The sequence below is a fragment of the Bombina bombina genome, chromosome 5, assembly GCF_027579735.1.
Source record: "Bombina bombina isolate aBomBom1 chromosome 5, aBomBom1.pri, whole genome shotgun sequence".
Lineage (NCBI taxonomy): Eukaryota > Metazoa > Chordata > Amphibia > Anura > Bombinatoridae > Bombina > Bombina bombina.
In genome coordinates, this window is record NC_069503.1 from 687,780,798 (window position 1) to 687,804,045 (window position 23,248).

At 40.0% G+C, this 23,248-nt stretch overlaps 1 protein-coding gene across 1 annotated transcript in view; it reads left to right on the plus strand.

The window, feature by feature from the left end:
- Nucleotides 1-23,248, plus strand: part of EXOC2 (exocyst complex component 2) — a 914,329-nt gene that overhangs the window by 368,909 nt on the left and 522,172 nt on the right. Inside the window, 1 exon segment of the mRNA XM_053714663.1 lies at nucleotides 9,511-9,635. Within this exon segment, the coding sequence (XP_053570638.1) occupies nucleotides 9,511-9,635 (125 nt within the window).

Consider the following 23,248-nt stretch of genomic DNA (forward strand, 5'->3'; position numbering starts at 1 on the left):
ACGTGGAATCGCTCTACACGAGTATAAAAACACATTGGGGATGTAGAGCGGTGTCACACTTTCTTAATCAAAATACCAGTATGAGTGAGGAGGTTAAAGAATTCTTATTGAATATGATAGAGTTTATTCTAACTCATAATTTCTTCGTATTCGATGATAAGTTCTATTTACAGACCTGTGGGACAGCGATGGGCACTGCGTGTGCCCCAACCTACGCTAATATATATCTGGGCTGGTGGGAGGAAACTGTGGTGTTCAATGACAATCTTAAACATCTCACCAAATATATCTCCCACTGGTCCAGATATATAGATGACATTCTATTTATATGGAATGGTCCTGAGAATCTCCTACATGATCTCATTACAACATTAAATGAAAACCCGTTTGGACTATATCTTACATCCAATATACAAAAGTCTAAAGTAGAGTTTTTGGATCTTACAATTGAAAAAACTGACAATTCAATTGTGACAGAAGCATATAGGAAACCCACGTCCACTAATAATATTTTACATGCAAGCAGTCATCATCATCCTGCTACTATTAGAGGACTACCGATGGGCGAATATATACGCTTAAGGAGAAATTGTAGCACCATTGAGAATTTTAAAATAGCTGCTAGAGAACTAAGACAAAGGTTACTGGAAAGAGGCTATTCAAAAAAATTGCTTGCCAGAGCATATAACAGAGCATTACTTAAAGATAGAGCAGAATTACTCACCCCTAAAATTAAGGAGAAAAATACCCCCTTAAGATGTATTACCACTTATTCCGCACAAAGTGATCAAATTATTGAGATCCTGACTAAACATTGGCATGTCCTAACTAGGGATGACCTATTAAAACCCTTAATAACAGAGAAGCCACTAGTGACATACAGACGTGCTAGAAATATCAAGGATACACTGGTTACAAGCCATTATGATAGAAATGCTAAGAAATTACCTATATATGAGGGCTCCATAGCATGTGGACACTGCTCAGTATGCCAACACATGGTTAAAAAACAAAAAATAGTGGATAGATTTGGAAGAACTTGTAATATCAAACAACATATAAATTGTCAAAGTACAAATGTTATCTACTGTATATCCTGTAGCTGCAATCTATATTACATAGGAATGACAACAAGGAGTATGTGTACACGTATAACTGAACACCTAAGTAATATTAGAACAGCTCAAAGAGATGTAGACAAATCTAAACAAATTACCAGTGTCGCTAGGCATTTCTTACAATGTCATAATGGGAAACCTAATGCCCTAAAATGTTGGGGTCTAGAGAAATTGAAGCCCGGAATAAGAGGAGGTAACACTGAGGATAAATTGTTACAGTTGGAAACCAAATGGGTGTTCAATTTAAATACCGTCATGCCTCATGGTATGAATGAATACAACAATTACTGGGTATATATCTGATGAGATGTATAGCAGCAAGAGATCACTTCTTGTATGGAATGTTATAGCACTGCTTGCTGGTCCCAGTCTGTGCATAGTATATGCCTGACCAGGATCCTTAAGATCTAGGATATCTGGTCAATATCATGTATGTATAGATTGGGACCCAGAAAGAAAATATATATCAAAGTAAACTTTTTCTTTTAGAACCACAATGTAAATAATCAATAATTATTAAAAGATATTTACCGTAGGATTCTAAGTCTGTAGTTTCCCAAGTATCATATTAATGCCATTGATAGCGGAATTGAAAACCAATATTGTAACTTTAGACGTAATACCATTGCGTCACCTGTACATTACTAAGCAGATATTTGGTGATAAACTAGTAAGGATTAAGTCTAAAAACTCACTTTTCACACTTATTACTATCGCTACATATGGAGGTTATAAATTGGATCATACCCACATAAATTCCAAGAAATATTATATATTTTTTGTGGGAATTATTATAACCAAGTATGTAACCTAATATACTTAAGTTTGGCTAGATATTTAAGTGATAATTCTTTATCATCAGAATAAAGCTTTCAATGTACAATGTTTAGCATTATTTGGTTTAACATATGGCTAACAATGGTATTGTGGCTGTTATTAGTGCTGTAAAAACTTTATAACGGTATAGCACTACCTAAGCTTGGGTACATAATAATCGCTATACTGGAATCGTTTGAGTATAATATTGTTTAAGTTTGGGTTTAGAATGGTTTACGTTGGAATACGATACTTATTTGTTCAATTAACATAGATATATATTGTTTGGAAATATAGCAGTTGTCATACAAGTGATTCTCTATAGAGGCTATTAGTGGAGTAACACGCATGCGCGACATACCTAATACACTTCTCAGCCATATAGTCCAATCAGGTGTGTAGGCGTCTCCCACCCAGCGTAACCATTGGATACTAAGAAGGCGTCTTCTCAAAGACTCACCCAATTGGCTAACTCTCGGTCTGAGAATGGGTTTAAAAGTTCGCGCACCCGGCAGCCTCGGGTTCACTAACTATCAGCAAAATATAGCATTGAGAAAGGCTAGGTCATAGCCGAAACGCGTTTGCTCTTAATATTTTGTATATTGCCGGTCAGTCACTTCAGCCACCTGATGCCGACGTTTCCTGCTATCGGCCAGGAAACAGAGAAGTGACTGTTGGCTTGTTTTTAGTTTAGTTTAGTTTAGTTTCATGATATTTGGTAGTGGTGTGTGTGTAACGGTAGGGGTTGTTACCCCATATCTTTTAAACAAATAATTAAAGTATAGATTTTTTAACTAACTTCATACCCACATAAGTAAGTATGAGTGCTATATAAACCCCTGTCTATCCTTTTTCTCCCTTTTGTTAACATATTGAATTGAATACCATATTGTTGACACAAAGTAGATTAACTGTATAAAAAGATTTTTCAAAAGAGTTTTTTAATTGCACACTATGTTTTAGAAGGAAAATAGAATGTGTTTAAGCCATATGGAGTTTAATTTTATCAAATACTAACGTTATGAGAATCGAATAAGTATAAAGAAATGTGGTAATGAAATTTAGAAACTATCCCGTGTTGCGGGTATGAGTATTTTAACTTTTATATTAGAGGTACATTGTAGCGCTATATAGGCGTGAGGTAAATGTAAGATTGTGTCAATTACAATACAGGATGTTAGTAACACTGTTACCTTTCTTCCCCACAACCGCCCGATGAACTGTGCAAGTGGGCGTGGGAATATCAAAGAGCCTATTGGGCCACGTCACACTAGAAGGGAGGAGTAACAGATTTTTAAATCATGGACCCCCGCGAATACTTTACACATTGCCAAGAAGTCTTGAAAAAGTCTGCAGAAGACGGACGAAACGCGTAGACGCACAGAAGGACAGTCAACAAAAGCACCGCTACAAAGAGACAGATTATAAGGAGCGTGACTTGGTGTGGTTCGAGGACGGAACTTACACAGCGGAGGAGGACAGAACAGTTTTACCGCAGTAACAAGAACCCAGTGTGAACAAAGAGGCGCCTGTTTTTATTTGAATGTTTGTAAGTGCAATATGTATGGATGCGCATAGAGGATTTATTAAAACTTTTACCGTGAGTCGTGGCTGCGCTCTCTCTTCTTTTGTGTTTGCGAGTTTATTTCATGTTCATCATTTTTTTCAATTTAGTATTTTGAAAATGTAAGCGTTAATATTGCTGCAGGGAAATTGTGGGTCAAAAGAAGCACATTTATTTCACTGGGCCTATCGGAACAGTTTGAACAACACACAGTCATTGGCTTAGATCCACACACCTTTTTTGTATTATTTTGATTGGCTGTTCAATTGTACCACGTCTCAATAGCATAACGCTCAATATTTACATCCTATAGCATTCGCATATTGATATACATTTGCTCTTTCTCATTTAGTATTAGGATATAGATATCTGATTTTTATTTTACATACTCTCATAGATCACTAACTTGATGGGTTTAGATTATCGTGGTAATTTTTCAAATATTATTTTTTTTATCTTATCCAACACTTTTAAAACACATAATCTACTTGTATCGGAAAAAGTTTCAGGAACATACAGTGATTGGTCGAGATTCACACACCTCCTGCAGCACTAATCTGATTGGTTGGTATACACAACGCTGCAATAGAAACATGCCGTTGAATCACTGAACATTTCATCCGGTTTTAAAAAACAAATAGTAGTTACCAAATGCAAATAGGAGGCTCGGTTGAATATATACAACGATAGGAGCCCTTATTATTAATTTTTTAAAAAGAAACATCATTATAAGGTACTTTTTTTCGAGTGTGTCATTGATACATAAAATATGGTACATGCTTAGAGCTTTTTATTTTTCTTAGGTTTCAGTTAGAATTTACTATGTACCCTGTATTACAATTTTGTATGCAAATAATGTTATTGATCACTGTTTTTATGTATTGAACTAGTGAAAACACATTGTGTCCATTGACTATTATAAACGTATAATACAATTAATTGCTGCAACACCTGTGTAAGAGGGTGTGACCAGGGTGTAGCCTGTAACAACATTGGCTAATGGTTACATAAATAGGAGGCTTCAGTCACATATCAGTATTACCTGCCTGAGGAAACAGCGTGGTTAGCACTGAGAAACGCGTAGCGTGTTATACTGATAAGATTTATTCATTTTATTTGTAAACTGTTTTTAATACTTTGATTATAAAGTAATTTTATATACTGGAGTCTCCTTTCCATCATTTATTGCCAAAAGAGTTTGGAGCAGAAAACAACTTTGGTTCTAATGTGCGCTGGGCCACTACAATATACCCAGCATGCTTCAATTGCACTATAGTGTGCTTTACACCTTGTTAGTATCCATCTGTTGGGAACTGCAAGTGGGTTTAATTTAACTTACTCATCTGCACTAGGAGTCGCCCTCTTTATTTTTCCCACTTATTGGACAAACAGTATAGCACAGGGGGATGTGAGAGATTTATAGCTAACACCACAACCCCCCATAGCAGCTGTCACTCATTTAACAGCCCTATAAAGCACTGCTGTTCAGTGAGCTTAGTGCTTAGTTATAAAAAGCTATGCTAGTGTTAAGTCCTGTATTTGAACCTTAGTTTTCCCAGTCTGAAGTTCTGTATATGAACCCTAGCTACCTGCCCTGACCTCTCCCCTGTATTCTTGTTTATAAACCATTGGTGCCTGCCCTGACCTCTTGCCTGTACTATCGTCTATAGACCTTTGCTGCCTGCCCTCTGAACTTTTTTTACCTTGCTTTGGATTTCCCTTCTGAAATACACACTCCTTTGTTGTCTAGTGGTCGTGCTTGCAAATACTCCGCTACTGGGCTCCTATTCTACATGAATCCTGACATTAACTCTGAAACTTACACGGGTTCCGGTTCTGAGAATTGGAAGTGCACATGGCAGGCTTCACAAGACTAACACTACTACATCAATAATTAGCTGAGGCAGGATGAGTCAAATAATGAACTACAAACAACAAAAGTTGTAACAAATTGATTGTAGTGGACTTGTTACCAGATTAGTAGTGGGTGGAGCTTGACTTTTAAAACAACAGTTGCATTACACAAGGTGTTAATGCATCCAAAACATTTTCACACTCACCTAGTATGTTTGAGTATCTACCTTTGCTAAGAAGGCACCGGTTTGTATACATCCATTTTTCTGAGCTGAAAAAAATTATTTCATATAAGTGTTTATAAAGCTACAAATCCCCAAATCAAGAATTCCAGAATTATTCCGAAATCCAGGCTTTTTTTTTTTTTTAATATATTTATTTTTATTGAGGTATCAAGGATAGGCAAACAAGCATCACAAACAAACAGTGAATATTGTAGTACATTAAGTGATAACATTCCATGACATATTCATATACAGTGCCTATATAGAAGTTAACCTTCCCCGTAAACTCAAAAGGCCACTCATGGACCTTATATGGAAAGGCATTACCGGAAATAGGGAAAGGTATAATAGAATGAAGGGACCGCTCTTGGATCCCGTCGCAAGTACCTCAGGTTTTTTACTTTATACTGCTTAAGCAATTGGGTAACTTACTATATGCACCAAGCTATAATAATATCAAGGGTCTCTGGAGAACACTCATGATCGTAAATAAAGTAGTGATCATCTAGGGTACTATCATAATGGGAGTGCAGCCTGCAAATAGAAAATAAGCTCAGAAAAGATTTTTCAACCACAGGGACAGAATTATCAAACTATCAAAAGTTAGGTTTTCTGGGAGATAAGCTGCGGCGTTATTAAATGGGGGCCACTCACAAGCAAGCTTCCCTATAGCGTCTATGTGCCACACTGAAGGACTTTATAAAGTGCAAAAAAAAAAAAAATCTCCTTCATAAGCCTCTGGTGTCACAGAAAGGGCATAAATATAAAGGTTTTGTCGTCCTCATGTCTCATCTCTATAGTAGTATCGAAACGTTAACATACAGACCATTAGTCTACCTAGCAAAGCATTTACCCTAGCCTCCAGCGTTGTGATTAAACATAAACCCTACACGCCATGGCAACTAGATGGCTAGTTCATGTATATATAACCCTGCGCAGTACATCATTCCCCATTCACACACCTAAGCAATATTAAATAGCTGTTCCCTGTGGTTTATGTGTATAGAACAATACCTAGCATTAGATAAAACAAAAACATTTAGCAAACAGGCTGCACAGACATCACGAACATGAAGGACAGTAAATCCAATAAACTATTATTATGTACAATATTTGATGTAGGTACCAAACTAAGCAAGTAAACAGAATATGTATGTAAGAGCAATATTTAACTTTTCAAGTAATATTAAAATTATCAAACACGCTGCATAAACATTTAGAATAAGCAAGGTAGAAACCGAAATACATCGCTAATAAATGCAAAGTGGGGTGGGGGTGAATCGTAGAAATGACAAAGTAACCCTCGTTATAAAACTGATCAAACCTAGAGTCTTATATTCCTTGCAGTGTCCAAACCATTATAGTCCCTCAATACTCTGGCTTAGGAGCCGCCATTAGGGTTCTTGCGTGTGTGGCTTGGACCAGCTATGGGGTAAGAAGTATGAGGTGAATAAACAGGAGCATTCCCAGCGTTCATCTGAAAGCAACACTAGATGTAGTAAGACGCTACTCCTTTGTGAGTCACCACATCTCAGTTGCGCACATGGGTTGCAATCATCAACCAATACCGGAACGGTTTTTAGGTGTAACTGGGTGGTTACGCTGCCAAACTAGACAATGACAGAATGGAGCCCATTCAGCAACAGAGGGGAGCGTGACCAGCGATACGCGAGCTCTGCGGTGTTCTGTGGCGACTGCATCCGTAAGCGAGGGGCAATAAGACATTTTCCTCCATGTGTGTGAGCCGCTTACAACAGCAGAGGGGAGCTTCATCAATAGACTTGTACCTTCTGAGACCAATGGCGAGAAGCACGCCTGGGGAGCTGCAGGCGCTGCGTTGCTCACCGGCTTCTGTTCTACTCTGCTCTCCTCTGCAGTGTTGTCGCGGCGTGTTCGCGCTTCTTGGACTGTTTCAATGAGAGCATCGAGCCTCTCGCACATCTTCCGCCCATAATCTTCTATCAGCTCCCTTAAGCCAGTATAGAGTGTCTGGGTCTCCATGTCTGGCAGCCGATCACTATAATGTTCACTAAGTGTTGTATTGCAGTAGCGGTTTAGCCAGATATTAAGCGCTTTTAGGAGCAAGAGTAGCAATCTCTTCTAGGCGGCCCAATCCATCAAAATGGCGCTCCAGTGTATGGCGGGTAGCTCCGAGGCAGCTAGTTAGCACAATAATGTACACACTGTCACCAAATGTTGATCAGTCTGACCCAGGCTTCTCCCTGTGCTCTATCCATTTGGGCACAATGTTATTTGTAGGGTTTCTATTAGGGCTATCTTAGAGTCTGTGTACACGGAGCTCCCTGCTCATGCGGCCATCATAGTTGCTGGGCAGCTCCGCCCCAAATCCAGGCTTTTTAATTAAATTATGTCTTCTTACTGGTGGAGTAGGATAGTAATCATAATATATTAAGGTATTTATAATATGGTATTATAGTAACTTGATGATGCCTGTTACTATTTGTTTATTTTTGATGCATTCAAATATGAAATATATAACACATGGTGGGTTGCGTTATATACCCAGAATGTATTTGAACGCATGGCTAGTAATGGAATGGGGTGTTAAAAAACTAAGGTTCTGCATTTTAACCAGTACTAAATGGAACATTCTATGATGTCACAGAACAAATAATCTGTGTAATAAATACATGTTTTTAGACAACATTCCAGTTGTTTTGCTTTATTTAACCCCTTCATGCCGAGGTTCAAGTGCTTAAATCGGAAATTCAGTATGATGTAAACACTTGCTGTAGAAATAAAATCACGCGATCTTCGATGCGATCACGTTATTTCAAGGCTGAGATCGGATCATGGGGGCTTCCTATGCTGCTAGGCTCACACCTTAGTCCGATTCTTGCTTTCGTCAAAGGAGGAGGCTGCAGGATGAGATATAAGGTAGGAAGTTCCATGCTGTCCTAGCGGCGTTAATGCCCAGCGCTGTTAGGACGGCAAGTAACGTCCTACCGGTGTGTTAAACACATTTCAAGACTTTTTTCTTTTAATTTGTGTGTGTTCTAAAATGCAAATACTAGTCTATATTTATTTAAAACAACATATATTACCTTTCTGATTACAGTAATGTGCTGTCTTTCTGAGGGTAACAATGATTTAAAACTACTGTTAGGTTGCATGTATAAGTTGTATTATGACATGTAAATATTGCACGAATTACATATGATGTTGTTTACACTTGGTCCCTTCCCCTCTGGATTTTTGGATATGTGTATATTTGCATCTTTAAAAGGGGACAGTTTACAAACCATTACAAAACCCAAATCTTTTTTCTGTCTCAAGCTGTTTCATAATTATTGATTTTCTTTTTTTGAGCTTATTCCCCTCTGAGCAGCACTGACATATGATCTCTGCAAGAGCCTCCACGTGAACCATTGACTTTTTGCTTTCATGCTGTTGAAGACATGTCTCTGTCCACAAATAGAGCTGTATGCATTGTCCTTTTTAACCAGTGAGAAATTGATCTCTGAGGAACATAGCTTTTGAGTTAACATATTTTTTATGTCTGAGCTATACCTGGCCACTGATTGGTGGTCATACACCTAATATAAAAAAGAGAAAAATTGCCAGCAACAGTAGAGTGAATAAAAAATAACTTTTATTTTACAAATAAGACATAAAATTGGAGGGACAAAATACTCCTGAAAGAGATTGACTCATACACCTATGCCAATCACTGAAAATGTCAGTCATTTAGAAACTCATGGAGGTTATGCAACAGTTTAGAAACTAAACAATATTTCTGATGTTTGAATGAATGAAAGGAGACGGAATAATTTTTTAGTCACTGGTCTGGAAGTGATGCACCTTTAGAAAGCGATTCCTTGTTCCTTTAAACAATATTTATGCAGTAACAGTTTTATGGAATAAACTGCAAAGAGGCATGTATTTCATTCTTTCTGTTCTTTTCTCCCCCCAGCTTTGAACAGCTAAAAACCGCAGCCAATAATTTAAAAAAGCAAGCACAAAAGAAGAATGAAGGAAATGTTGCATATGTTAAAGGAGGACTAAGCACATTCTTTGAAGCTCAAGATGCGTTAGCAGGTACTGTTATTCAACTAAATACATATTTTATGATGTCCAATATGACATTTGAAATTGTGGTACATACATTTTCCCTGTTTGAAGGACACATATCCAAACCATAAACAGCAGTCAGGTATTTAGAAGATTAATAATAAGTAAAATCTAAATAATCTGCTCTCTATTAGTGAAGAAAGTAACAACATGTTCATTTCAATACTTACGCCAATGGTTGGCTGATGTATTTCATGTTTAGGAACCAGCAAGAATGTTGAGAAGCTAGCCACATCCTTTTTTATTAGAAGTTGTGCCTTATCTAGATAGCCAATGTAATTAAGTAATCATATATGTTTGATGCATTAAAGGGCAATGAACGCAAATTAAAATTTTAATTACATCCGCCTAACATGATTTTATATATATATATAAAAAAAAATTGTTTTGTTTAATCTGTTCTCATAGATGAAAGTATTGATATTAATCAGTAAAGATATTGTATGTAAATCATAACAGATGATTAAGGTAATACAATCCTATAATATAAAAGGCCAAGTGTGTTTGTCCGAAGCTGTCATACGCAGTAGAGACTGCATGAGGACAAACACACCTGGCCTTCAGCAGACTAACCTCCTGGTATCTGGGGCCGACTGGGCGTGACAGGGCAGGGCTGGGCGTGGCGGGGCCGGATATGATGCGGGCGGGGTCAGGTGTGACGCGTGCAGGGCCGGGCGTGATCATAGAAGAAAGAGCTCAAAAGAGGGGGGATAGAGAGAGCAAAAGAGAGGGAGAGACACAGCAAAAGAGAGGGGGGAGGGAGAGCAAAAGAAAGGGGAGAGAGAGCAAAAGAGGGTAGATATAAAGAGCAAAATAGAGGTGGAGAGAGAGAGAGCAAAATAGAGGGGGGAGAAAGAGAGCAAAAGAAGGGGGGATAGAGAGAGCAAATGAGGGTGATAGAGAGAGCAAAACAGAGGGAGAGAGACAGCAAAAGAGATTGGTGAGAGAGCAAAAAAAAAGAGGGGAGAGAGCAAAAGAGAGGGAGAGAAACAGCTAAAGAGAGGGGGGGAAGATAGCAAAAGAGGGGGGATAGAGAGAGCAAAAGAGGGGAAGAGAGACAGCAAAAGAGAAGGGGGGAGAGCAAAAGAGGGGGGATAGAGAGCAAAAGAGAAGGGGGATAGAGAGAACAAAAGAGAGGGGGGATAGAGAGAGAGCAAAAGATGGGAGATAGAGAGTGTAAAAGAAAGGGGTGAGAGAGAACAAAAGAGGGGGGAGAGAGAGAGCAAAAGAGAGGGGAGAGAGAGCAAAATAGAGGGGAAAGAGAGCAAAGGAAGGGGGATAGAGAGAGCAAAAGAGAGGGAGACAGAAAAAACGGGGAGAGAGAGTGAAAGAGGGGGGTTAGAGAGAGCAAAAGAGAGGGGGAGAAATAGAGCAAAATAGAGGGGTAGAGAGACAGCAAAAGAGAGGGAGAGAAACAGCAAAATTGAGGAGGGAAAGTGATAAAAAGAAAGGGGAGAGAGAGCAAAAGAGGGAGAGAGACGCAGCAAAACAGAGGGGGGATAGAGACAGCAAAGAGAGGGGGAGAGAGAGAGCAAAAGAGAGGGGGGAGAGAGAGATCAAAAGAGAGGGGAGAGAGAGCAGAAGGTCGGGGAGAGAGAGAGCAAAAGAGAGGGAGCAGAGAGATCAAAATAGAGGGGGGATAGAGAGAGAGCAAGGGGTAGAACTGCTATACTGCAAATAATGGCCCGTGTACATGGGCTTTAGGACTAGTAATATATAATAGGGTAAAATAAATAAAGTTCTAAGAAATCTAGTTAGAATACCTCTAAACACAAAACATGCATTCCACAAAGAGAGAGTTTTATACAATAATCAGAGTCCCATATTGCTACACAAACATACCATTTAAATGATGGACAATATGCCTCTCTAAGTAGCAAGTTAATGCTGCAGAAATTGCAATCTCCTGCCTCCAAGGGTCTTGACACTTACAAATGACAAGGTCAAATCTCAGGTGGATACAAGGTGATCACGTTTGCAACAGTGACTACCTAATAGATCTATAATTATAGAGAACAAAACCAGAGGAGGTTGTATCCCCTCTGTCAACCCCTCCACATACTTTCCTGAGTCCTTCCTGCTTCCTAGTGATTGTCAACAATTAAAAAAAACTCACAGCATTGGTCCTATTTTGGAAGGTCTGGCAGTTCTTAAAGGGATAGTTTACCCAAAACTTTCTCTTCTTTAATTTGTTTCCAATGATCCATTCTACTTGCTGGAGTGTATTAAATTGTTTACAAATAGCTCCTTAGCCTTTATATTGGCATTTGAAATAGCTGATTTAGCCTGTAGTATCTCTACCTTTACTGAATGTTTCTATACCTAGGTTATGCTGTTGAGAAATTATGTAAACACAGCCAGGAGAAGAGATTACACTCAATTTGGGAGGTCGGAGGGAAGCATTGGAGTTATAAGATAACAAGATCTAATCTGTCTGCAAGCTTAACCTATTTTGATGGGCTGTGGTTTCAAAGAGCAAATTCAGATATTTATTTTGCAAAAAGAAGTATAACAAGTTATGGGGAACACATTCAGGGAAAAACTATTTTAGAGTGAACTGTCCTGTTAAGGGAAACTTATAGCCCCTTCACCAAAGCAATATACCACAAGACCCTTAATTTAAAAGAGACAATCAATTCAAATAAGGCGTTTAATATATTTAAAGCTGTCAAGTGGTCATTATGGTAACAATGAATCAACAATAGATTACATTTAGTGAAATTCCTTATGTGATTGTTTTCGGTGCAAGTGTTTTGTATTGCAAGTGCAGAGTTACAAAAATAATGAATATTTTCTTCTTATATGTAATTGGTAATTTTGCTTGAATAACATAGGCATAGAATCCTAAATGCTTTGAGAATGTAAACAATAATAAATGGGGAACCATAAACTGTATGTTTAATAGATTTGGGAAATAACAATGCCAGTTTTGTTGTTTAATATGCTATACACTGCAAAAAAATGTACAAAAATGTAAATGTTTTTGCATTTAATGTGCTAATTTCTTCCCATATTTGAGTACTTTGTATCCGAAAAGGACGTATGATTTGTGTGATACCTCATAGAATAAGAGCTGAATTTAATGTATAAATGTGATGAGTGTAAATGACTAAAAACAGCTTTAGTTACTTACAAACCACCTAAGAAAAATATCAGACTCATTATTCAGTGATAAATATGAATCACAGCACCATATAATTTGAGTTTGCTCTTTTTTACTACAGGTACAACAAGCGGTAAATGCTATATCTGTACACTTTCTAGTTGCTCCCTGGTTATCTTTATATATTATTTTATACAGAGCACCTACTCTAGGGTGACAAGGTCTGAGGGGAAATAAAGCGATACTTTATTGATGACACGCAACATACTCAAAATGAAAAGAATGAATTATTAGAAGAGCTTTTGGTTGTATTATTTCAAACCAATTTTTTTAAATTAAAAATCGATCTCTGTTAATAGTTAACAATTTATACACCAAAAAGCGATGATGGCAGCACACCAAAAGGTTCCAATTCTTCAAGTTTATTAAAACATTTTCAAAAGACAGACAACGTTTCTGGCATTAACCCTTAATCATGTTGCATACACTCTATACATGATTAATGGTTACCGCCCGAAATGTCCAGGGGGTGTGGAAATTTAAAAAAAAAAAACTACTTGGGGACTAACTACTAATGGGACTAAAGCGGGGAGCCCAATCTACTTGTCCCTTGTGACAATCTACTTGTCCTGATTCGCAAAATAATTTTAACCAAAACTGTATATAAATAAGGTTTTTATTGATAACAAATTAGGAGACAGACCTAACAATACTTTAATGCAATCAACAAATGCAAATATGTAGTGAGATTAAACAGGATTTCCAAATGAGAAGTGGAGCTTACTTTATAAAAAAAAAATAACTAAACTTAAAGTATACTTTAGGCAGAGTCAACCTCGTGAGGCCTCTTATGTCCACCAGATGTAAGCCAATACTGAATAGCTCTGATGGGGTCGTATTCTTCAAATTCAGGCCCCTCCATTTTAATGAGCATTAAGTCCTGCAGTGTGCCTTGCTGAAGTCTTGTTCCAAGTGGATTTTTTACTATTTTCATTGCAGAAAACACCTGTTCTGCCTCAGCTGTTGAAACACTTACATCGTTTCCACAATCTTCCGTATATTACACAATGTAGATGGTTTTGATGACAACATTAATGAATATGCAGGCAAAACTTTTATGTTTTTATCTTTGAAATTTTTCATGTGTGCCTTAAGTCCGCAAAACTCATCAAGGATAGCTGACTTTCCCTCAGCTGAGAAAAGAATGCGAAAATAGCCTAACAATTCTTCAAGGTCATCTCTGCCATACGTATATAGTTCCTCTCTGCCTTCAGACCATGTTGAGTAGTCAAAAACCTGAAATCCACTGGAAGACATAGAATTAAAAATGGAAAACCTTTCATCAATGTAATCTATAATGTTTTCAATTAGCTGTACATTACATATGCTAGTAGCTGGTGGGCGCTAGCCTGTCAATTGAATCTCCCACCCCTCAGTAGTTGGATCCCCAAATTGCCTCTCCTCTGGATGGTACAGTCTATTGAACAGCTTCATGTTTTCACCCAGATCAAGCTTCAAGCCAGTCAGTCTTTGTGCACATTTCTCAAGAGCAGGCTTAACATCAAGTAACAGAAGGTCATTCTATTGAAAAAATTCTAACAGCTGAGATACAGCATCAAGAATATCTCTCAAAATGCACAGGGTAGAGAGAAAATTCACACTGGTGATGCATTTGAGATATTTTCTTGCTTTAGCCGAAGACTCATCAGTCCCAGCACCAACCTGGCCAAGATGTAAAACCACAGTTTGCAAGTTTTGCTGCATTGCTTTTAAGGCCCTACTTTTACTAGAAACCCATCTCACTTGTTTAATGTTACTGAAATAAGCAAAACTTTCTTCTATTACCCTTGCAATTTCTTTTGCATTGCTTCTCCTTTTAGGGCTATTCCAGTAGAACTTGAAGACCCATTTCAAAGTTTCTTCAAAACAAAAAAGATAAGGTGTGTTCTTCACTGCATCTAGAATTCCCAGTTGAAGCTTGTGTGCTACACAATGTACAGGCAGCAGAAATGGAATGTCTTTCTTTATCAGTGCTGCTATACCACCTTTTGAACCCATCATTACAGCAGCACCATCAAAATGTACAGAGATAAGTGTTGGGCCAGGCTGTTCTGGGGACCTCATATGTAGCATATCCAAAGTTTTTTAGACCTTTAACAATCGCATCCAGCACACCTGTAGCATGTGCGTGCTCCACTGGGACAAGGTCTACAAATGCTGTATAAGGTTTCCCTTCATTGATAACCCTGACCAGCACAGTTTCCTGTTCAATTATGGCACTATATGTGCTGCCATCTGCAACAATACAGACAAACCGTAAATTTCTGACAAACTCTTTGATGTCCTATCAAATTATTTCCACTTCACATTTAATGAATTCAGCAGGTTTTCCATGATTAGTGTAGTTTTTCCCTAAGTCCACATCAGCCTTTATCACTGCTCGGCACAACATATCCATGTCTTTAAGAGGCTTCCCCTGTTTTGCAAATAAATATGCATTGTTAAATAAAGTAGCCTCTTCCTTCCTACCTCCTTCAGTTTTCGAAGAGCTTTAACAATAATGGGTTGCGCTGATTAAACTGCAGAACTGGTACTGCTAGTGACCGCTGTACTTGCTGATGCCTCTGACTGCACTAGTGTTTTGTTTTCTAATGACACAGTGAGTCCACGGATCATCATAATTACTATTGGGAATATCACTCCTGAACAGCAGGAGGAGGCAAAGAGCACCACAGCAAAGCTGTTAAATTACCACTCCCTTACCCATAACCCCCAGTCATTCTCTTTGCTTGTATCAGTTGCAAGGAGGGGTAAAGTTAGGTGTCTGATTCTTCAATCAAGAGTTTATTTTTTAAGCAGAGCAGGTTTGCTTTGTTTTCTTGGGGTGTAGCCGTAGTCCATGTCACTCTCTTCAGTCGAGCAGTGGTGGCTTTTAAGCATTGGGAATTCGGGGGGGTATAATCCCCTCTGCGCCTCCCAAGTAGTTTGTGCTGCCCTTCTTTCAAAAGCCTGTGTAGGTTTACTCAGTCTTTTTTGTATCCCACAGGTCCAAGTAAGGAGTGATGCCTTTCAAACTTTGTGAGCTGCCCTGCTGCCGGGCAGATTGTGATGGAGGCAAGTGCTGTTTTTATTTTCTGAGGGTCAGAAAGTTTGGCACTTATTGGGTTAATTGTTTATTCCTACTTGTGTGCAGGTTTTTTATTTTTATGGCAGTATTGTGGGGCACCGTAGAGGATTTGGATGGCTCTGTTTTATGGGAGTGTTCTTCAACGTATGCTACTTTTACTTTGGAACGGCTGTGTACTGCATTGAGACTTCGGGTTTGCAGTTTCTTTTCTCCCGGTGGCAGTTTTGCGGCTTGTACTGATGCCGGCCAGGAGGTGCTGTAGATGTCCACGATGGGCAGATTTTGTTTGGCATGAGTGTTGCACACTCTTTTCTCTCAGTGTTTCTTTGATGCGGAAGTGAGAGGTTTGTTCCGCTGCTGCTCTGGTGTTACGTTGGAGCGGTCATTGTGAGAAGTGAAGTCCGATCTATTTGGGAGTCTGTATATACTCCGGACGGTAGGAGGTTAGTTAAGGCACCTCAGCAAGGCTTGTAGAGGTGTCTAATAGGGGCTCTGGGTGAGTTTTATTATTGGGCTCTTATTATTAACGTTCTTTAAAGGGACAGTAACATTTTATTTTTGGGGACGTTTTCTCTTGTTAAGTGTATCCAGTCCACGGATCATCCATTACTTGTGGGATATTCTCCTTCCCAACAGGAAGTTGCAAGAGGATCACCCACAGCAGAGCTGCTATATAGCTCCTCCCCTAATTGTCATATCCAGTCATTCTCTTGCAAGCCTCAACCAAGATGGAGGTCGTAAGAGGAGTGTGGTGTTTTATACTTAGTTTATTCTTCAATCAAAAGTTTGTTATTTTTAAATGGTGCCGGAGTGTACTGTTTATCTCAGGCAGTATTTAGAAGAAGATTCTGCCTGCGTTTTCTATGATCTTAGCAGAAGTAACTAAGATCCATGGCTGTTCTCACATATTCTGAGGAGTGAGGTAACTTCAGAGAGGGAATGGCGTGCAGGTTTTCCTGCAATAAGGTATGTGCAGTTAATATTTTTCTAGGGATGGAATTTGCTAGAAAATGCTGCTGATACTGAACTAATGTAAGTAAAGCCTTAAATGCAGTTATAGCGACTGGTATCAGGCTTATTAATAGAGATACATACTCTTATAAAAGTGTATTTTAAAACATTTGCTGGCATGTTTAATCGTTTTTTATATATGTTTGGTGATAAAACTTATTGGGGCCTAGTTTTTTTCCACATGGCTGGTTTGATTTTTGCCTAGTAACAGTTTCCTTAGGCTTTCCACTGTTGCAATATGAGTGGGAAGGGCCTATTTTAGTGTTTTTCTGTGCAGTTAAAGATACTGACAGAGACATTCAGCTTCTTCCTGCATGATCCAGGACATCTCTGGAGGGCTCAAAAGGCTTCAAAGTCGTTTTTGAGGGAGGTAAAAAGCCACAGTAGAGCTGTGGCAGTTGTTGTGACTGTTTGAAAAAAAAAAACAAAAAAAAAACGTTTTTGTCTTTTATTATTCAGTTTTGGGTATTAAGGGGTTAATCATCCATTTGCAAGTGGGTGCAATGCTCTGCTAACTTGTTACATACACTGTAAAAATTTTGTTAGTGTAACTGCCTTTTTTCACTGTTTTTTTCAAATTTTGACAAAATTTGTGTTTCTTAAAGGTGCAGTAACGTTTTTTATATTGCTTGTAAACTTGTTTAAAGTGTTTTCCAAGCTTGCTAGTCTCATTGCTAGTCTGTTTAAACATGTCTGACACAGAGGAAACTACTTGTTCATTATGTTTGAAAGCCATGGTGGAGCCCCATAGGAGAATGTGTACTAAATGTATTGATTTCACCTTAAACAGTAAAGATCAGTCTTTAACTATAAAAGAAATATCACCAGAAGATTCTGACGAGGGGGAAGTTATGCCGACTAACTCTCCCCACGTGTCAGACCCTTCGCCTCCCGCTCAGGGGATGCACGCTAATATGGCGCCAATTACATCAGGGACGCCCATAGCGATTACCTTGCAGGACATGGCTGCAATCATGAATAATACCCTGTCAGAGGTATTATCCAGGTTGCCTGAATTAAGAGGCAAGCGCAATTGCTCTGGGGTTAGGAGAAATACAGAGCGCGCAGATGCTGTAAGGGCCATGTCTGATACTGCGTCACAATATGCAGATCATGAGGACGGAGAGCTTCAGTCTGTGGGTGACATCTCTGATTCGGGGAAACCTGATTCAGAGATTTCTAATTTTAAATTTAAGCTTGAGAACCTCCGTGTGTTGCTTGGGGAGGTATTAGCTGCTCTGAATGACTGTAACACAGTTGCAGTACCAGAGAAATTGTGTAGGCTGGATAAATACTATGCGGTACCGGTGTGTACTGATGTTTTCCTATACCTAAAAGGCTTACAGAAATTATTAGCAAGGAGTGGGATAGACCGGGGGTGCCTTTTTCCCCACCTCCTATATTTAGAAAAATGTTTCCAATAGACGCCACTACACGGGACTTATGGCAGACGGTCCCTAAGGTGGAGGGAGCAGTTTCTACTTTAGCAAAGCGTACTACTATCCCGGTTGAGGACAGTTGTGCTTTTTCAGATCCAATGGATAAAAAATTGGAGGGTTACCTTAAGAAAATGTTTATTCAACAAGGTTTTATTTTACAGCCCCTTGCATGCATTGCACCTGTCACGGCCGCGGCGGCATTCTGGTTTGAGGCCCTGGAAGAGGCCATCCATACAGCTCCATTGACTGAAATTATTGACAAGCTTAGAACACTTAAGCTAGCTAACTCATTTGTTTCTGATGCCATTGTTCATTTGACTAAACTAACGGCTAAGAATTCCGGATTCGCCATCCAAGCGCGTAGGGCGCTATGGCTTAAATCCTGGTCAGCTGACGTGACTTCGAATTCTAAATTACTCAACATTCCTTTCAAGGGGCAGACCTTATTCGGGCCTGGTTTGAAGGAAATTATTGCTGACATTACTGGAGGTAAGGGTCACACCCTTCCTCAGGACAGGCCCAAAGCAAAGGCCAAACAGTCTAATTTTCGTGCCTTTCGAAATTTCAAGGCAGGTGCAGCATCAACTTCCTCTGCTTCAAAACAAGAGGGAACTTTTGCTCAATCTAAGCAGGCCTGGAAACCTAACCAGTCCTGGAACAAAGGCAAGCAGGCCAGAAAGCCTGCTGCTGCCTCTAAGACAGCATGAAGGAACGGCCCCCTATCCTGCGACGGATCTAGTAGGGCGCAGACTTTCTCTCTTCGCCCAGGCGTGGGCAAGAGATGTTCAGGATCCCTGGGCATTGGAGATCATATCTCAGGGATATCTTCTGGACTTCAAAGCTTCCCCTCCACAAGGGAGATTTTATCTTTCAAGGCTATCTGCAAATCAGATAAAGAAAGAGGCATTCCTACGCTGTGTGCAAGACCTCCTAGTTATGGGAGTGATCCATCCAGTTCCGCGGACGGAACAAGGACAGGGTTTTTATTCAAATCTGTTTGTGGTTCCCAAAAAAGAGGGAACCTTCAGACCAATTTTGGATCTAAAGATCTTAAACAAATTCCTCAGAGTTCCATCTTTCAAAATGGAAACTATTCGGACCATCCTACCCATGATCCAAGAAGGTCAGTACATGACCACAGTGGACTTAAAGGATGCCTACCTTCACATACCGATTCACATAGATCATCATCGGTTTCTAAGGTTTGCCTTTCTAGACAGGCATTACAAATTTGTAGCTCTTCCCTTCGGGTTGGCTACAGCCCCGAGAATCTTTACAAAGGTTCTGGGCTCACTTCCGGCGGTTCTAAGACCGCGAGGCATAGCGGTAGCTCCGTATCTAGACGACATCCTGATACAGGCGTCAAGCTTTCAAGTTGCCAAGTCTCATACAGAGATAGTTCTGGCATTTCTGAGGTCGCACAGGTGGAAAGTGAACGAGGAAAAGAGTTCTCTATCCCCACTCACAAGAGTCTCCTTCTTAGGGACTCTTATAGATTCTGTAGAAATGAAAATTTACCTGACGGAGTCCAGGTTATCAAAACTTCTAAATGCTTGCCGTGTTCTTCACTCCATTCCGCGCCCTTCGGTAGCTCAGTGTATGGAGGTAATCGGCTTAATGGTAGCGGCAATGGACATAGTGCCATTTGCGCGCCTTCATCTCAGACCGCTGCAATTATGCATGCTGAGTCAGTGGAATGGGGATTACACAGATTTGTCCCCTCTGCTAAATCTGGATCAAGAGACCAGAGATTCTCTTCTCTGGTGGTTGTTTCGGGTACACCTGTCCAAGAGTATGACCTTTCGCAGGCCAGATTGGACAATTGTAACAACAGATGCCAGCCTTCTAGGTTGGGGTGCAGTCTGGAATTCCCTGAAGGCACAGGGATCGTGGACTCAGGAGGAGAAACTCCTTCCAATAAATATTCTGGAGTTAAGAGCAATATTCAATGCTCTTCTGGCTTGGCCTCAGTTAGCAACACTGAGGTTCATCAGATTTCAGTCGGACAACATCACGACTGTGGCTTACATCAACCATCAAGGGGGAACCAGGGGTTCCCTAGCGATGTTAGAAGTCTCAAAAATAATTCGCTGGGCAGAGTACCACTCTTGCCACCTGTCAGCAATCCATATCCCAGGCGTGGAGAACTGGGAGGCGGATTTTCTAAGTCGTCAGACTTTCCATCCGGGGGAGTGGGAACTCCATCCGAAGGTGTTTGCTCAGTTGATTCATCGTTGGGGCAAACCAGAGTTGGATCTCATGGCGTCTCGCCAGAACGCCAAGCTTCCTTGTTACGGATCCAGGTCCAGGGACCCAGAAGCGACGCTGATAGATGCGCTAGCAGCGCCTTGGTTCTTCAACCTGGCTTATGTGTTTCCACCGTTTCCTCTGCTCCCTCGACTGATTGCCAAAATCAAACAGGAGAGAGCATCGGTGATTCTGATAGCACCTGCGTGGCCACGCAGGACTTGGTATGCAGACCTAGTGGACATGTCATCCTTTCCACCATGGACTCTGCCTCTAAGACAGGACCTTCTGATACAAGGTCCTTTCAATCATCCAAATCTAATTTCTCTGAGACTGACTGCATGGAGATTGAACGCTTGATTCTATCAAAGCGTGGCTTCTCCGAGTCAGTCATTGATACTTTAATACAGGCACGAAAGCCTGTTACCAGGAAAATCTACCACAAGATATGGAGTAAATATCTTTATTGGTGTGAATCCAAGACTTACTCATGGAGTAAAGTTAGGATTCCTAGAATATTGTCTTTTCTCCAAGAGGGCTTGGACAAAGGATTATCAGCTAGTTCCTTAAAGGGACAGATTTCTGCTCTGTCTATTCTTTTGCACAAGCGTCTGGCAGAGGTTCCAGACGTCCAGGCATTTTGCCAGGCTTTGGTTAGATTTAAGCCTGTGTTTAAACCTGTTGCTCCCCCGTGGAGCTTAAACTTGGTTCTTAAGGTTCTTCAAGGAGTTCAGTTTGAACCCCTTCATTCCATTGATATTAAACTTTTATCTTGGAAAGTTCTGTTTTTGATGGCTATTTCCTCGGCTCGGAGAGTCTCTGAGCTATCTGCCTTACAATGTGATTCTCCCTATCTGATTTTTCATGCAGATAAGGTAGTTCTGCGTACCAAACCTGGGTTTTTACATAAGGTGGTTTCTAACAAGAATATCAATCAAGAGATTGTTGTTCCATCGTTGTGCCCTAATCCTTCTTCAAAGAAGGAACGTTTTTTACATAATCTGGACGTAGTCCGTGCCTTGAAGTTTTACTTACAAGCTACTAAGGATTTTCGTCAAACATCTTTCCTGTTTGTCGTTTACTCTGGACAGAGGAGAGGTCAAAAAGCTTCGGCAACCTCTCTTTCCTTTTGGCTTCGGAGCGTAATAAGCCTAGCCTATGAGACTGCTGGACAGCAGCCCCCTGAAAGGATTACAGCTCATTCTACTAGAGCTGTGGCTTCCACCTGGGCTTTCAAAAATGAGGCCTCTGTTGAACAGATTTGCAAGGCTGCGACTTGGTCTTTGCTTCACACTTTTTCAAAATTTTACAAATTTGATACTTTTGCTTCTTCGGAGGCTGTGTTTGGGAGAAAGGTTCTTCAGGCAGTGGTTCCTTTCGCTTAATCCTGCCTTGTCCCTCCCATCATCCGTGTACTTTAGCTTTGGTATTGGTATCCCACAAGTAATGGATGATCCGTGGACTGGATACACTTAACAAGAGAAAACATAATTTATGCTTACCTGATAAATTTATTTCTCTTGTAGTGTATCCAGTCCACGGCCCGCCCTGTCCTTTTTAAGGCAGGTCTAAATTTTAATTAAACTACAGTCACCACTGCACCCTATGGTTTCTCCTTTCTCTGTTTGTTTTCGGTCGAATGACTGGATATGACAGTTAGGGGAGGAGCTATATAGCAGCTCTGCTGTGGGTGATCCTCTTGCAACTTCCTGTTGGGAAGGAGAATATCCCACAAGTAATGGATGATCCGTGGACTGGATACACTACAAGAGAAATACATTTATCAGGTAAGCATAAATTATGTTTTTTCTGCATTTTTTTTTTTTCTCTTTTGCAAAATGTATTTATTTATTTAGATTTTTGGTAAGATGGACCATGAGTACTTGCAAGCTGTTACTTGCACTTTATGCTTAGATGCAAATGGGGAGCCACCTATTCCTTTTTGTTCCTCATGTATTGAGAGAACATTACATTACAGGGATAGGCTTTTTGATTCAGAGCCTTCATTTTCTAAGGAGAATGTTGTTCAGGAGTCTCCTGTTAAAGCTATGCTGCAGTTTTCTCCCCAATCATCCCATTCTCTATCCTCTTCTCATGCAAATGCCCTGCGTTTCGTCTCAGGTTGGTTTTTCTTTGCAAGATATGGCTACTCACATATCCTCTGCTGTATCTGAGGCTTTGTCTGCTTTTTCTGTGTTGCAGGGGAAGTGCAAAAGGAAGTATAGGGTTTCTGACACTGTTGCAGTTATGTCAAATGTTTCTTCCTATAGGTCTGAGGAAGAAGATACTTCTGTAGCGTCTGAGGGTGAAATAATTTCAGACTCTGATAGTGTAATTCCTTCTGCTGATTCTGAGGTTGTTTCTTTCAGATTTAAGTTGGAGCACCTCCGTTACTCAGGTAAGTTTTGGCTACTTTGGATGACTCTGATTCGACGGCCATAGTTACTCCCAAGAAAGCTAGTAAACTTAATAAGTTTTTTGATGTTCTTTCCATGGCGGAGGTTTTTCCAGTTCCAGATCGTGTTTCAGAGATTTTTACACGGGAATGTGAGAAGCCTGGAGTTCCCTTTTCTCCTTCTCCAATTTTTAGGAAGATGTTTCCTATTGCGGATTCTATTAAGGAATCTTGGCAGACGGTTCCCAAGGTGGAGGG